This window comes from Dioscorea cayenensis, chromosome 5, assembly GCF_009730915.1.
Source record: "Dioscorea cayenensis subsp. rotundata cultivar TDr96_F1 chromosome 5, TDr96_F1_v2_PseudoChromosome.rev07_lg8_w22 25.fasta, whole genome shotgun sequence".
Classification (NCBI taxonomy): Eukaryota; Viridiplantae; Streptophyta; class Magnoliopsida; order Dioscoreales; family Dioscoreaceae; genus Dioscorea; species Dioscorea cayenensis.
In genome coordinates this window covers 17,432,898-17,451,371 of record NC_052475.1, presented here as the reverse complement: position 1 = coordinate 17,451,371, position 18,474 = coordinate 17,432,898, and the positions used below count along the sequence as shown (strand labels likewise).

General features: G+C 36.2%; 1 protein-coding gene across 1 annotated transcript; it reads right to left on the bottom strand.

Annotated features, from left to right (window-relative positions):
* Positions 1-6,771: 6,771 nt before the first annotated feature.
* Positions 6,772-8,442, bottom strand: LOC120260049. The gene has a single exon (XM_039267493.1). The coding sequence runs from the start codon at positions 8,440-8,442 to the stop codon at positions 6,772-6,774; it is 1,671 nt and encodes a 556-aa protein (XP_039123427.1).
* Between the last annotated feature and the right edge of the window lie 10,032 nt (positions 8,443-18,474).

The window sequence follows — 18,474 nt, the reverse complement described above, 5'->3', positions numbered from 1 at the left end:
CAGCCGCTACGAAGGTTTCAGAGAGTTTTCTAGACCATGTTATCTTAGGTGAAAGTGTTGGGTATTACTTTTTTATTTTGAATTTGAGATTTATGTTATTTTGAATCGTGAGTGAGGCGGGTCCTCTCACAAAATTTATGTTTTTGGGAAAATCAATCGAGTGTTGATGTGAATTTCAATTTCAAAAGCTCTTTAAAGGTGTATTTTTCTAAAATTCTGGTATTTGTGAAAGTTGGGAAAATTATTTGAGAAATTGATCTTTATATGCTTTATGTATATTACTTTTAAATTATTTGAAATTATTATGCCACTATCGACCAAATCGAATGTGTCTGTAGTCATGGAGGAGAAGGATCTTAGTAGATCATTATCGCACTATAGAGCTAATCGGGTCGAGGCCAAGTACCGAGTGGGTTTCCCTCCTTTCTTTGTTTATTATTGCGTGTTGTGATTTTGTAAAGCGGTTGTACATCTACAAATTTGAGTAGTTATACTTGTTGTATTTATGTATTTGAACCTGTAGTTGGTGTAAAATTGCAAATCGTGATTTGTAAAGTCTGATTTGATTTCCGGAGGTGTCGGGTTTTGCGGGTTAAAAAGAATTTTTAACCGATAGGGTCTACGCATTTACCTCGGTAGAAGGGTGGGTGTGACGAGGCCACATGGCCGTTCGCATTTCTCGGTTGAACCGGCAGCAGGCCCCGAGTCTGACAACCTCAGTAGCATGTGAATATGGCAGTTGTAATCTCTTCATCCTTAAACTTGGAATACTTGATTTTCTGGTTGATTGGAATTTGATTTTGTTTCCTTCAAATGTGTTGGTTTAGGAAAAGAGATATTTTAGGGCTGATTTATCATAAAAAACCACATCTCCTCTCTGCTTTGAGTGGGTCCAACAAAGATAGGCACGCATTTCCTTCTGGATGTGCATGTGAGCGAGACCCACATGTGGCGTAGCTCCAAATGCTTCTCTCTTGATATCCTCTTGTTTGACTCCAGTCCGAATTATGTCCTCACTTTGGTGACACCTAAGTACACTTAAAGGTAGAAGAAATTGGAAACACCACTCATGACATATAATTTAAGAATGTTTAGAATTAGCATTCACTGGTTTTGGATTTGTTTAGTACGACTTCATGTAATTAGTCCCTTATATGCTCTCTTCTATACTGAACTCGAAGTATTACCATCCATAGGTGGTGTAGTAGGCATGGGCGTGATGTCCTCATCACATCGAAAAGAGATCATACATCCATAACATATTGTTATCATCATTTGAAGATGATGATGAACTATCATTTCTAGTATTTGAAGTTCCTCCAATATTGTAATTCATTTTGAGCATATGTTTATGTGTTGTATGAATGGGTATGAATGGAAAGAATAATAAAAGGGTTATAAGAAAATTTGATGTAAATGTGATAAGTAAGAAAAAGATACTTATAGCCATCCTACGGTAGTGTTTGTAATGAAATCCATTCAACTGCTTTGTAAAGAAGATAGAATGCCACATTATTCAAATTTTTTTATCTTCTCGGCATGGAGAAATGTGCCAATATAAGGTTTTATAAGATGAATTCAATCCAATGGTGTTGATGCAAAATGAAATCCATCCGATGGTTTTTCAAGAAGATAAGGTGGCACATTACTCAAATTTTTATCTTCAACTATGGAGAAATGTGCCAAGATAAGGTTTTAAAAGATGTATTCAATCAAATGGTGTTGATGCAGATGAAATCCATCTGACAGTTTTCAAGAAGATAAGGTGGCACATTGTTCATTTTTATCTTCTGGCATGGAGAAATGTGCCAACATTAGGTTCCAGAAGATGAATTCAACTACAAAAGTTGAAGATAAGGTGGCACTTTTTTAAATTATCTTCATGCCTATATAAAAAACTTCATGTCATCTCTCATTTCAACCAATGTTATAAAAAAATCTTTCTTTCATTGTAACCTAAGAAAAATATCTAAACAATCTCATAGTACGGGGTCTCTCTTTATGACGATGTCCACCTCTGTGAAACTTACTAGAAGCTTCTTAAGACCCCATTATTGGCACAAACTAGTCTTTAGAGCAATTATGGGTTAGAATGGAGGAAAAATACAATTTGACAAGAGATAAATCTTTGGTGGAATGTTTTACTCTGTCTTTATAATATGGGATGCAAACAATAGAACAAGTAGTGAAAAAATTGAACGGATGTAATCGACAGGTGGAAAATTTGAATCAAAGTGGTGTTTTAGACCAAGATATTGTGATTATTTTGTATATTTTATTCTTCATAAATTTATATTGTCGCAAATACTTAACTTTGAAATTGTTTACAGATAAATCAAGCAAAAAGGATGCTTTTGGATGACCCTAATTATAAGAAAGGGTTCAAGTTTGATCATGTGTGGAAACTTTGAGAAGTTTAAACGAATGTTATGGCATCTAGACAACTTGTTCAAAAGCATGTGTTTGAGACTATGTATCATCAAAATCTGAAAATCCCACGCTTGAATCTCAAGCACCAAAATCTTCTAATCTTTCTCAATTTTCTCTTAACTTAGATGATGGTGTTGGTGGCTCATCTTCTGAACACCCAAATTTGACAGAAGAAAGCCAAACTGAAGAAAAAAATGGATGACCAACTGACATCTTCCATTAGTCGTCTAAAAGATGGTAACTCTAAGATTATGGAGATGTTGGAGAAGGCTAATGAAGATAGACAAATGTTCTTAGAAATTTAGAGCAGAAATCTGGCATTTTAGCAAATGAGATACGAGGACAAAATTTTGATGTGAGGCTTGAATTTTTTCACTAATCCAAATATTCATGCTAGTGTGCAAGCACAACAACAAGAAATTTTTCAGAAAAAGGGATTTTTTCAATAACCACCCCATTCTGGATCTAATATCTTTAATGTATTCTTTGGCAATATCTGCGGAAGAGGCTATAACATGCCAAACTATTAGCCCCATCTGCTTCCAACTTCATTAGTTGTATTTTGGGTGTTGTGGTTTTTTTTATTGCTTATTTAGTCAATGGTAAAATGCAATATTAATCTATGTTAAGACTATTTTCTATGTTTTTATTTTATTGTTCACGTAATTTGTCCTAATTTTAATAAGTTTATATTTCTTGTATTATTTTCTTCAATTTTTTATTTCTTACTAATTAAAAAAATATAAACTTAAATTATAAGTTATTAATTTGATTAAAATATGAAATTATAAATACAAATTTTATAACAATGTATATTTATGTGGCTAAAAATAGACCAAATTGTAAATTAATAACTCAAAATCCATTAAATAACTATTAAACATAAAAATATATCAAAAAAAAAATTGACTTGTGCTATAGTGACACACAACTATTTGGGTATCATTGTAGTAAAAATAGATTTGGTATAGGATTTGGTGCATTGTTGGAGCGCGTTCGGGGATAAATCTATTAATTTTTTTTTTCAAATTTGGCATCTGATTGGAGATGCCCTTAACAAATATGTGAAAAAGGAGTGGAGGCATTTAATTTTGTGATTTTCTACCATGTTGTCACAAACATGAGGTTTTTTTTTTGACACAGACAACTAATTGACACTATTAATTTAATTATTATTAAAATTTTATTTTTATTGTGATGCTGAGTTTTGGCAAGAATATTTTAAGAACCAGTGTTTGCTAAATGATGTTGCATGAACGAAATTACTTCTATGGTCATTATTATTCACAAATTTTTGTGGCAAGAAATTTTGTTGTTAATTAATCATCAATTTTCACAATAGGACATTATAATTAACCACTCTAATGATTGTTGTAGTTTCTTATTTGGTATTATTATTGGTCGCTAATAATAATATACAAATAAATTAATTTTTAAAAAGGAAAAAACCACAAAAAATTATTTGAATTTCAAAAATATTTGCCAAAAATATGAGAAAAATTTCAATGCAAAAAATATTCTTTAAAATCCTTGTTTAGCATATTTACTATTGTGCACATCCTCAAAATTTACATTTTCAAGAACTTTAAAATTTATGTGTTTCTGAGGGTAAAACTTTTTTAAATATATTTGTTTGCATTTTTCTAGTATTATTCATTTTATAAATATCTAAAAAAATATAATTCTCTCTAATAAAGAAATAAAACTTTTATTTTTGGTAAAAAAGGCTTTTAATAGTCCATTTTAATTTCTTAAATTTGTAAGGTCTAGGATAAAAGTCTTTTAATTCAAATCATACCTAGGATTATGTATGAAACAATTTTAAAATTAAGTTTAAAATTAGATTACAGTAGAACCTCAATAAGTTAATAATGTTGGCACTATGAGATTTTATTAATCTAGAGGTATTGTTTGATCTATAAATTAATAATTTATCAATTTAAACAGTGTTTTTCAATTCAACAAATAAAAATTTAATTAGAAAAAAATTATTGTACATCATTGACATATGCATCTTATTTCTAGAATGAATTTAAAAACAAAATTCATTGTACATATTTATGAAAAACGTAAATGGTTTTCATTGTTTTTAATACTCAAACAACAATCATTGCATCAGCTAATTAAATGTGTAATACCCTATTTGATTTTTTTTATTGTAGTTAATGTGCCCTTTTAGTCCTCTATTTTAATTTGGATTCGGGAGGTTCATACATTATTGAATTGGGTAAAATTTAATCCAACTCACAACGGAAGTTTAGTTTTTCGTTTGATGCAATTGAGGTGGTTTTTCTATAATTAAAATATAATTAAAAAAAATAACTTGCTTATTTGAAAGGGTAGAGAAGCAATTCCATGCTTGTACTTCGCTTCCCTTTTTCTTCTTCCTTTTCCCTTCCTTCATATCCACTGCATCACCATCACCAAAACTGTAAAAATTTCAACGAGCTCAAATCTAGAGGAGCATATTATTATTCATGGAGTAGTTGATGTTCATGAAGGAAAAGAAAAGCATTCATTGGATTTAAGCTTATCACTGATGAGCTCCATTATTAGTATTGAGTCGGTTCGAGCATTGAAGGAGACTGAACAACGAACAACGTGTATCCTCTTGCAACTATTGTCATCACCAATTCTATAGATTGCAAGCTCTTGGAGGACAATAAAATGCACATAAGAGAGAGTGCACTGCTTAATGTGTCTGCCAGACTCATGATCTCTTAACACCATGGATTTAAAAACCGGACCGGTCGGCGAACCGGTTCGCGATTCAACCGGTCCAACCAGTTCGACCGGCCGGTTCAACAGTTTTTTATTTTTATTTTTATTTTTTTAAATATATAAAATTTCAAAAAACAAAAGAAAAATTCATAAAATTATAAAAAAATCCAAAAAAATAAAAAAAAATGGGGAAAAATAGAAATTTAATAAATATAACTATATAATTAAAATTTTATTACTTTTACTAGCCCACAAGTCACAATTCCTACAAGAAACAAATTTTATTTTTAAAATACAAATATACAACTACAAGTCTACAAGTCTATATGACTCAATAGTCAAAACTCAAGACAAGAGTCACAAGACTAACAAACAAGTCCATTACAAGATTCACAACCACAAGGCACAAGCTTGAAGAGAATTCAACTTCCACTTCTACATAAAATTTAATTTCTCAACATGAACAAAGTCAACAAACATAGTTATATACAAGTATACCACAAGTCTACAAAGTACAAACAACAAAGTATCAAACAAGTTCACAAGTATCAATTGATTCAATTCACAACTTCTACAAAACAAAATTCAAAATTTTCAATATTAATACAACCATGAACCACCAAATAAATTCACAAACATTAGGAATTCAAACTCCTACATAATAAAATTCATTGTTTCAAAATACAACATTCAAATTCAAACAAGTCCAAAATCATAAGGAATAAGATACAAGTCACAAAATAAAAACCACCACAAAAAAAAAGAAGTAAAACTCAAGGTTTTCATCTTGTCTCATTCATGATTCATTAATCATTACCATCATTTCCACGAATTTCATCTTCTTCATTGCCTTGGTTGACATCAAAGGATGAGAAATTAATTCCATCTTGAACAATCAAAACATCCTCCTCTTGAACCGCCAAAACATCATCATCATCATAATTTGTTGAATCTATAAAAAAGAATGTTTTGTAAATTATAAGTAATTAATGTTAAATAGAATATAAACTTTAACTTGCAATCATATATACTAGTCACTTATTTGTTAGTAACTTAGTACTAACAATGAATATTATGGACAAATTCATTTTGCCCTCCTTCTCTTTGTTCTTGTCCTTCTCCTTCTACTTGAGTAATTATATGTTCCAAATCCTCAAGATTAAGTTCGGGTTCTCGTGGAGGCTCATTCTCGACGACCCAAGTGTCAATTTTGTCAATACACTCATAATCGATCGGATCTAGATTGTTGCTCTTGTTGAAGTTCCTACAAATGGAAAACAAGTTATCAAAATTTATAATAGATAAAGTCTCACATTACTTAAATAAATGAACAAATCACATACCTATTCTTCAAACGAAGATTGTAATGTATATAGACAAGATCGTTTAACCTTTGATGCTCCAACCTATTTCTCCGTTTTGTGTGTATCCTTTCGAATGCACTCCAATTTCTTTCACAACCCGAGGAAGAAGATGTTTGACTAAGAATTCTGATAGCTAGCTTTTGTAAATTAGGAGCACTATGCCAAAAGAACCTCCACCATTGGTCTAAAGAAAAAAAAAACATTTACATATTTGATGGATAATTGAATATGTAAAACTCTAGTTAACAAATAGAAGTTATATATCAATTATCATACCTAGCCTTGTAATTTTGCTAGAAGATTGGGTCAAGCTATTTCCAAAGCTACCCATTCGCTCTCGAAAGATAGAAGATTCAACTATCATTTTGTTATGGTTTGGAGCAATATTAGGGTTGCTAATTATAGTTATAAACCCATCCATAACATTCGGCGATTGGCAAATCTCAACAGTGTCTTTATCATATTGAAATGTTGGATTCAACCAAAATGCGGCTGCATGAATATCTTGACTCATTTGGTGCTCCCATCTTTCCTCCAAAATTGAGATGTAAGGTTGGTACAATCTCCTTACATATTTAAATGTCTCTTTTATAGCTTTGCTTGCTCTAATCATTCCTTCATAAATGTAACACAAAGAAGGTCTTTCATCAGAATCAACAATGCGTAGCAATCTCACAAGTGGAGAGGCTATTTTGACTACTACCAAGCAATCATTCCAAAATTGATTATCCAAGACAATATTGCAAACATCTTTTGCTTTTTTTGTCTTAGACCCATTCCAAACAAGTAAGTCTCTAGAAGTAACCATAGCTTGCAAGTCAGACTTATGATCATGAAGACTCTTCAAAGCAATGAAAGTTGTTGCAAATCGAGTATCACCAGGTCGAAGAATTTCTGTCCAACCTTTTATGTTTCTTAGCCAACTCAAAGTCCACTTGAGATTATACACAAAAATAGTAATTGAAGAGGCACGATGCGCCAAAGTCTCTATGTGAGGAATTTTGGCAATATCCTTGAGCATCAAATTCAAACAATGAGCTGCACATGGTGTCCACAAAATACTGGGATACTTGTCATTAAGCAATCTTCCCACAGCTTTGTAATTGGCGGCATTATCTGTCACAACATGAACCACATTTTTCCACCCAACAATCTCCACAATCTCTGCAAACAAATTACAAAAGGTGGAAGCATCCGAAATCATGTCCGAGGCATCAACAGATTTTATGAATGATGTTCCTTTTGGAGAATACACAAGAAAGTTAATCAAAGACCTTTGACGAATATCCTTCCAACCATCGGCCATTATTGTGCATCCACAATCTTCCCAACTAATGCGATAAGTGTCAAAAAGCAATTGCAATTCTTTCTTTGACTCCTCTAACAAGTTGGTTCGCAAAGCATAATAAGTAGGACCTTTGTATCCCAAACCAATACATGCTATAGCATCTATCATTGGTTGAAAATAAAATGAATTTGAAGCATTCATTGGGATACAAGCATCATAGAAAAATCGGGCAATAGCCAAATCCACTTCATGCCATCTTTCTTTGCTTTGCAATGCCGCTTTAATAGTTAGGTTTGTTCCAAGTTTGTTACCACTTGGAAAATAAGATGTAATGCCCGTTTTTTTCCTTTTCCTTGATAAATCACTAGGCCCACTATCTTGGAGACTTGCATTATCTGGGTCTTCATTCATGTCACCTTCAAATGGATGCACACTATATCCGAATGGATTCACCGGTTCTCGCTCATTAGCATTTTTTTGTTCGTAAAATTCCCTTAAATTTTCTTGCAATCTATAACGAACATCTGCAGGAACTTTTTTACATGGTCCTACATCACCCCTTTGCCTGGAAAGATGCAATTTCGTTCTATGAATGCGTCCACCTTTCACCACTTTAGAGCAAAAATTACAAATGAACATTTTTCCCCATCATTGCTTCTTGATTCACTGATATAACTCCATGCTAAATCTGATTTTGAACGGACAGATCTTGAAGATTGCTCAAATGAAGATTGACTATGTGGAGTCGATGTTGATGATGGTGTTGTGTTTGCTGGGTTTGAGCCACTCTTCTTCCATTACTAAACCAAATAATCTGTTGGATAACAATATATAATAAAAGGCAAAAAACTATCAAGTTACATAATTTATGCAACTAGCAAAATTTGATACACTAACTTATAAAATCTGTGTATATATATGATTCAATTCTAAGTCTTAATAATAGAATAATATATCATCTTTTCTATTTTATTTATTACATTAATCAATAAAGACAGTGCCATGAAAACAGTGATGAAATATCTAGAAATAATTGAAGGGATTAGTCAATGAAAGTAGGAGAGGAGTGGTTAAGTGAAAGGGTTGTGAATGATATACCCCATTAATGACTTATTGGTATGATATTCATTCAAGATGCTCAACTTGGCTATTGATTAATATTATTAATATTTAGGAATCTTCTTTTTTTTTTATATTTAATTTAGCATCCATATTGTGAATGATACACCCTATTAATGACTTATTGGTATGATATTCATTCAAGATGCTCAACTTGGCTATTGATTAATATTATTAATATTTAGGAATCTTCTTATTTTTTTTTAAATTTAATTTAGCATCCATATTGTGCCATTGATCTCATCTATATGTATATATATATTAACTTGGCCATTCATGCTTCTCGTTTTTTTCACTTTGGCACCAACAAGGAGAAGATTCACAGTAGATACTTTACAAGACAATCAATGAATTGATGTGGACCCTTTTGCACTAACAATGCTAAACAATTTATATAATAATATCAATTGTGAGACTTCAAATTAGGAAACAATATTATTAGTTTGGTTGGTGATTGATCGGTTAATTAATTAATTCCGAATGTTTTATATAATACTTACATATTAAAAATTAGTAATTAATAATTAGGAAGAAGGAAGGAATTCAAGTATTCAACAATCAAAGTCAAGTAGTCAACATAGGAGATACATCATCATCATCATCTCAAAATAGAACAACATGGACACTTGGACAGCAACTTGCTTTTGAGTTTTGAGTTGAAACAAGAACATCAAAACAATTTACAAGCTTTGGCATTAAATATTAAGAGATTAAATCAAAAACAATCAGATCCATAAAGACAAAAACTTGATCATCTCTAAGAATACATTAGATCATATACTTTGAAGAAAAAATCACAACTTTCATCATCAGAAGTTCATAACCAAATAAATCATGGATCATATACTTTGAACAAAAAAAAAAACATCAAGACCAGAAAAAAAAGGAAAGAGAGATATTACAAACTATAAAGCCAGTGGATTCCGATTCTCTGTTTTCACCGTCGTTCTTCTTCTCTTTGCGCCGAGGACCTCAAGCTATAGCTGCTACTATATTCTCTCCAGTTTCCACAAAGAAAGGCTAGAAAGCAAGAAATGGTCAAGACTCAAAGCTGAAAAGTAAAAAGGGAGTGAGAGAACTATGAGAAGTCAGGCCCGTGAGTGAGAGACAGCCTGCCACAATGCCACATTGAAATTTTTATTTTTTTAAAACCCGGTCCGGTCTAACCGGTTCACCGGTTCCCGGTCCAAATCCGGTTCATACCCGGTTCAATCAAGAGTCGGTTCAATATATATGGCTGAACCGGACTGGCGGCCGGTTCCCGGTTGAACCGGTTGAACCGGCTGGTCCGATCCGGTTTTTAAATCCTTGCTTAACACATGATGATGAGTACTTTTTAGTGCGGAGACATGTAATAAGGAATAGTAGTATACATAAGTGGATATTGTTGGGATTGGATTATGAAGACTGGAGATAAACGTCAGGTGTTCGACGAAAATGTCTTGAGGGTTCTCTGGTTCCTTGAAAGCCTTGTAGTCAAATGAGTCAAGAGAAGTGGGTGACAAAGAAAATAATACCAGCCAATCACGATTACCCACTAGCAATTAGATAAATATATAAAGCTACAGACAAGGGAACAGATAACTTAAAAACCATTGGGCGAGAAGACAGATGCTTGCCCATTGGCCACAAAATAATCTTGACCAACATCACCATTGGTCCACCACTAACTCTCAGAGATTAAAATATTAATATATTCAAAAACTTTTCAACTGCTTTAATTGCTCAATAGACTTAGCGAACATGCCCTGCTTCTTCAGACAAAATGGTTCGCCATTCTCCAGTAGTACAGCACCATACATGATCCCTCCTTCACCAGCGCAACAACCCTTTCACTTCCATGCTTCTCACTTGCTTGCCATGCCAGCAGTCCGGACATTATCTTCAATCAATCTCTCAACACCCCCTCTTGATTGAAGCTCATGTACTCCTATCAAGCTTCTCATCACTGCATGCTTCTCTGGAGGTAGAGGTTTAGTAAATAGGTCCGCAAGTTGATCATTGGTTGAGCAATGTTGGAGAGAGATAACCCCGTCGCTGACCAAGCCTCTGATAAAATGATACTGCACGTCAATGTGCTTGGTCCTTCCATGGTGTGCAGGGTTCTTGGCCACAGCAATTTCTAATTGGTTGTCACACCAGAGACAAACAGGATTTCTGAAAGCATGCCCACATTCCTCTAGCAGTCTCCTGAACCAGATAATTTGACAGGCTACAGCAGTCGCAGCAATATATTCAGCTTCTTTGGTCGACAGTGCTACCACTTCCTGCTTCCTTGAACTCCAGGATATGGCACTAAATACCCAATAGAACAAGCATCCCAGTGGTGCTCTTCCGATCAGGCAAGGATTCTCCCCAGTCGCTATCTGAGAAGGCCTCTAGCACAGCCCCTTCCTCCCGGGCAAATCATAAGCCAAAGTCCCTGGTTCCTGCGAGATACCTCACCACCCGCTTTGCTGCTGTGAAATGTGAATTGCAAGGAGAACTCATGAATATGGCTAGAAAGCTCACAACATAACAGATATCCGGCCGTGAATGAGTAAGGTATAGGAGCTTGCCTATGAGGCTTCTGTACATCATTGGATCAGTGAGCTCAGTATCAGTATTCCTGAGCGACTTTTCATTAATCTCCATAGGTGTCACCACTGGTTTGCAATTTACCATGTTAAGTTGCTGCAAGATCACTTCAATGTAAACTCTTCTGTCTAACAAAGATCCCTCTTGTTTCTTATATGATTTCGAACCCGAGAAAAAAGCTCAATTCACCCAAATCGGACATGTCAAAGGTCTTCATCATGTCGGTCTTGAATTGCTTGACAAGAGCTTCTGATGAACTTGTATAGATAATATCATCTACATAGAGGCTTAATAGTATACTATCTCCATTCTCCAGCACCTTTCGATACAATGTATGCTCAAACTCACTTTGTATAAACCCATGATCACGAAAATGCTTATCAATCTTGGCATACCATGCGCGGGGGCTTGCTTCAGGCCATACAGTGCTTTCTTCAGTCTATACACTTGATTTTCCCTTCCCTTGCCTTCATAGCCCTCTGGCTGCAATACATATACCTCCTCTTGGATGTCTTCATTCAGGAATGCCGATTTCACTTCGAAATGGTAGACCGGCCACCCTGCGTGAGCTGCTAGTGCTAGCACGAGTCTGACAGTCTCTAATCCGGCTACAGGAGAGAACACCTCCTCATAATCCACTCCTTATCGATGTGAATACCCCTTGGCGACCAATCTAGCCTTGAGCTTAACAACCTCTCCTTGTGCATTCATTTTGGGTTTGTATATCCATTTTAATCCTACCGCTTGCTTGCCAAAGGGCAATTCACACAGCTCCCAGATGCTGTTTCTTTCAATTGAGGCTATCTCAGTATTCATAGCCTCGTGCCAGACCTTATGCTTAACAGCTTCTGTAAAGTTAGCCGGAGCACCAGCACACAAGGCGAAAGTGCATCGGCTGTAGATATCCTCCAGCGAGCGAGTCTTCCTTGGTGGTGTTCCTTCAGTTTATGGTCCAAGATTGCCTTGACCTCTAGTAACCACGTCTCCATCCTTTTCAGTCTCAAATACTGCATCTTCATGAGTACTACCATCCCAAATTCCACCTAGAGTTCTCGTGAAACAGTACATCCCTACTTACAATAACTCTACCAGCAATGGGATTAAACAGTTTGTACGCTTTGGATTCAAGGCAATACCCAACAAGTACACATTTTTCAGACTTATCACTTAGTTTTTACAGCTTCTGAGATGGAATTAAGGTGAAAGCAATACAACCAAAGACTCGGAGATAACTTACAGATGGTTTGTCTCCATGCCATGCTTCATATGGAGTCTTGTTGTGCAATGCATGGGTTGGTTATCGGTTGATGATATGCATCGCCATGGACACTGCCTCCCCTAAGAACTTCACGGGCAAACCTCCACTCTTGAGCAGGCCCTTAGCCATTTCTACGACAGTCCGGTTCTTGCGCTCAATGATGCCGTTTTGCTGAGGTGTGTAGGGGGCTATATACTCCCTTTGAATACCATACTTGTTGCAGTAGTCCTCGAATTCTTTAGATGAGAACTCCCCCCCATGATCGCTCCTTACTTCCTTGAGTTTCATGCCGGTCTGTCTCTCCACATATGCATCAAAAATTTGGAATTTTGCAAAGGCCTCGGACTTGTTCTTAATGAAGAACACGGTGCACCATCTGCTAAAATCATCAACAATTAGATAGAAGTACCTGTTTCCTCCCAGTGAGTCCTCATTCATAGGACCACAAAGATCCATATGGACCAACTAAAGACAGGCTCTAGCTCTCCGTGCCACACCACTAGGAAAAGAGCTTCTTGATTGCTTTGTCAGTGCACAACCCTCACACTGTGAAGCTTGCTTCAGTTCAGGCATGCCAATTACCAGCTTCTTGCAAGCCATGGCCTTGAGGCTGTTATAATTCAGATGCCCAAGCCTTAGGTGCCATAATTCCTCTAGTGTTTGACTCCTTGCATTCATCACTAAGCTCCCAACCTTGGCTATATCCAGGGGAAACATATTGTTACTAGATCTTGTGACATATATCACCTGATTCTTCTCTTGATTATCAGAAATTATACACTGGTTCTTCTCAAACATCACAGAATATCCCTTGGTGAGTAATTGTCCCACACTCAAAAGGTTATGTGCCAATCCCGGCATATACTGGACTCCTTGAAGTCTCTTATGAATTCCCGCACTTGTGCTTACAGTGACTGTGCCTTCACCACTCACCTTCATCTCCTTATCGTCTCCCAGTCTTACAGTGATGCTCATGGACTCATCGAGACGGCCGAATAATGATTTATCCCTCGTCATGTGATTAGAACACCCCGAGTCTATCAACCATACTGTGCTAGGTTGGACTCCTATGGAGCTGCTAGCCATGAATAGGTTCTCCGTGTTCTCTTCTTCTACAACGAGGCCAGCTCCCTTCTCCGGTTGTTTCTTACGGGCTCTGCACTCGGTTTTCATGTGGCCGAATTGTTTACAGTGAAAGCATTGAATGTGACTTTTGTTCTCCTGGCCCCTACCACGACCACCACGGCCTCGGCCTTTCCCATGAGCAAATGACCTCCCCCGGCCACTGATCATCTCCCCACGAGCTCCCAGCATCTCCACCTTTGTTGTGGTTTGTGACAAGGTGCTCACCATTGACATAGAACGCTTTCTCAACTGCCTTGCCAGCCGCACAATTCACCCTTACCTCGTGTGCTTGCAGTGTACCACAGAGATCATCCAATGTGAGCTTTGCTATCTCCTTCGACTCCTCAATCGCGACAGCAACCCAGTCGAACTTCATCGCTAGACTCCGTAGCACCTTGGAGATGACCTCATGTTCTTCGAGCTTGTGTCTTAGTACCTTGATCTGGTTGGTGATTGTGATAACCCTCGAGATGTAGGGCTGAACTTCCTCGTCATCACCCATTTGTAGTGTCTCAAAGTCTTGCCGGAGAGCCTGGATTCTCACAGACTACACTTTGGACGTTCCCAGGCAGTGCTTCCTCAGTATCTCCCAAGCATCATGCACCGATTTGGCTTCAGCGATCCGGTCGAGATTTGGCCCATCCACCGCCTGCTAGATCAGCCACAGCATCTTCACATCTCGCTTCCGGTTTTCCCTCTCCACTGACTCATCCTTCGACTCTGTCACGCCGTTTTCTACCAGATCCCACAGCTCCTAGGACCTGAAAACGGTCTTCATCCACAGATTCCACCGCCCATACTCCTGGCCGGTGAACACCAGGACTGATGGCTGAGAGAGACACACCGGAGTCACCTCCGGCGCCAACGAGCTGCTGGTTTCCATCACACAGGGCTCTGATACCACTTTGTCGGGATTGGATTATGAAGACTGGAGATAAACGTCAGGTGTTCGACGAAAATGTCTTAAGGGTTCTCTAGTTCCTTGAAAGCCTTGTAGTCAAATGAGTCAAGAGAAGTGGGAGACAAAGAAAATAATACCAGCCAATCACGGTTGCCCACAAGCAATTAGATAAATATATAAAGCTACAGACAAGGGAATAGATAACTTAAAAACCATTGGGCGAGAAGACAGATGCTTGCCCATTGGCCACAAAACAATCCTGACCAACATCACCATTGGTCCACCACTAACTCTCAGAGATTAAAATATTAATACATTCAAAAACTTTTCAGCTGCTTTAACTGCTCAATAGACTCAGCGAACATGCCCTCTTCTTTAGACAAAATGGTTCGCCATTCTCCAGTAGTACAACACCATACATGATCCCTCCTTCACCAGTGCAACAACCCTTTCACTGCCATGCTTCTCACTTGCTTGCCATACCAGCAATCCGGACACTATCTTCAATCAATCTCTCAACAGATATATATGTATTGACATGGGATCCTTGGACCCTACTTTTTTTCTAAAAAAAATTATATAATTAATATAAAGAATGGGAAATGAACCCGTTCAACATAATGGGTCTATCGGGCTCATGATCTCTTAACACATGATGATGAGTACTTTTGACTGCAGAGACATGTAATAAGGAATAGTGGTAGACATAGGCAGATCCATATGTATTGAAGCGGGATCCTTGGACCCCACTTTTTTTAAAAAAATTATATAATTAATTTAAAGAATGGGAAATGGACCCCATTCAACATAAAACAGGGATCCATTCTTTATGCAATTTGGAAAATATTGGCCGATTATGTCTTTTGAATAAAGTGGGCCCTTTTTTAATCAATAGAGTAATTTGTTGACTAGCCCATACCTTTTTAATTAAATAAACAAATTAATGAGAAGTTTAAAGAAACTACTACCTTTTAAGATTTCACTTTTGCTTTGCTTTTGCCCTAATAATTCAAGCTTTTCCAAGAGAATTCTATTGCTCATTAGTCGTAATTGCCCACAATCCTTATCCCACTCCACACTACTAAAAATCAACATACTTTATTTACAGTAATTTGGATGCAAAAGCTTAAAGCTGTGAAGCCAAAAGCTTTTGGTAAGTGATTTTCCACTTTATTATTATTTATAGGATGATTTTCATAGTTAAATATATAATTAGAGTAAATGAGTAATACTTCTATCATTTTGTGGGCTTTAGTACTTGAGTGGAGGATCGATCAGCGGCTATGAGCTTGCGAGGAGATCAATTGATTCAATTCAATAGCTCTTGAAATATTCAAGAAAAATTGGCTATGTTAGTGTTTATCTTAAAAACATAGTTTCATGATTTTTATTATTTCATTTAAGTTATTAATTGATGAGAGATTTCCAATTAAATGTTTGTTTAGTTGATTTTCATTAAACACAATGATTATAAGTGATATATTTATTTTCTTATTATATATTATTGAAGAATGCATCTACTCATATATTCATAATTTAGTTATAATAACGTTTTTTTTATCAGTGAATTATGCTGATATATTACAAAAAAAAGCTTTAACTATAGAAGAATCTAATGTTTCATCAGTTGCACAACCATTTAAGTCGATAGATGAGCAATTTTTTACTAAAGAAAATAACTTTGACAAGAACATTAACACTAAAAGAAAAACAGGAATTTGGCACAGTTTTGATTTTGTGCCAACTTGTCACGGACATTGCCATGAAAACAAAGTTAGTGACAAAGTTGTCACAGTATTTAACACTGTTACCAAATCATGACAATTTTGTCACAGTATTTAGCACCATTTATGTTTTCCTCTAAAATTTAGACAAAAAATGGTGCCAAAAACCGTGACAAACACATCAATCCTTTATTTGTTACAGTTTCTAGCACGGCCAATCCAAAATCATGCCAAAAACCGTGATAATGAAGTATATGGCATTTGGTATTGTGTTTGGCATGGTTTAGACTTGGTCGGGCCAGAAACCATGACAAACACACCATCCCTTTCTTTTGTCATGGTTTTTGGCACAGCTAAGCCAAAACCGTGACAATGGAGTACATGGCATTTGGCACGGGTTTTGGCACAGTTTAGGCTTGGTCGTGCCAAAAACTTTGACAAACACACCATCCCTTTCTTTATCATGGCTTTTGTCATAGCCAAGCCAAAACCGTGCCAAAAACCATGACAATGGGGTACATGGCATTTGGTATAGTTTAGGCTTGGCTGTGCCAAAAACCATAAAAAAACACCATCCATTTCTTTGTCATGGTTTTTGGCACGACCAAGCCAAAACCATGTGATGACGGGCGCATAGATAACGTGGCATGTGTGTACATGGAGAAGTACGATGCAAGGGCATTTCGGTAATTTGGTGGGCAACGAGATTTTATGGTTGTACTGGGTCTATTTGATGAAAACGGGTCAAGGAACAAAAGTCGCGAGTTTGTGTCCCACAAACTCATGTGTCATACCAAAATTTGGCCAAATTCTATCGTTTAGGCCTCGAAAACCTTAATTTTGCCATTTTTAATAATAATTGATTTCGTTATATCTTAGGATAGAAATCTCTGATTTGAGGGCCGTTTGTGGCAATAGTCTTTATTTTGTTAGATCTTTATTTTCTTGCTGATATTTGAGAATTTACTATTTTTGGTAAAATTTTCGAATTATCTCCTTTCGTAGGGCTATTTTTGTCTATTTAATGTAAGCCTACAGGTAAGAGAAAATCAGTTTTGTGATCATCATTTTCTTGAGTAATAATATTTTACTCTTCCCAATTCCTGGATATCTTTGATCAATAGGTGTTGTAAGCTTGTTACCGGGTATTCGTGCGCGAATCAACGGTCTCGAGTATACTGCTGCATCACCATGCCAAAAATCGTGACAATGGAGTATATGGCATTTGGCACGGTTTAGGCATGGCCGTGCTAAAAACCGTGACAAACACACCATCATTTTTTTTTTGTCACGACCAAGCCTAAATTGTGTAAAAAATCGTGACAATCGAGTACATGGCATTTGGCATAGTTTAGGCTTGGTCGTGCCAAAAACCGTGACAACCACACCATCCCATTCTTTGTCTCGGTTTTTGGCATGGCTGAGTCAAAGCCGTGCCAAAAACCGTGGCAATGGAGTGCATGCCATTTGGTACGGTTTAGGCTTGGTCGTGCCAAAAACTGTGACAAATACATCATCCATTTCTTTGTCACTGTTTGTGACACGGCCAAGCAAAAACCCGTGCCAAAAATCGTGAACAATGGAGTACATGGCTTTTGGTATAGTTTTTAGAGGCTTGGCCATTCCAAAAACCGTGACAATAAAATGTGCCAAAATTCATGACAATGGAGTACATGGCATTTGACACGGTTTTGGCTTGGCTGTGCTAAAAACTGTGACAAAGAAAGAGATTTGTCATTGTTTTTGGTACAACCAACCCAAAACCGTACCAAAAACCTAATTTTACTCTATATTTATAATAATTACATAATAATTGTACTCTGATAATTATGCACCCACAATGGAAAAACTTAATTTTTTTATATTATAATTTAAAATTAGATAAGTATAAATTTTCTTGAATAATTTAATAACGTATACCCATGATATTCTATATTTATAATAATTATACTCTATTTATAATAATG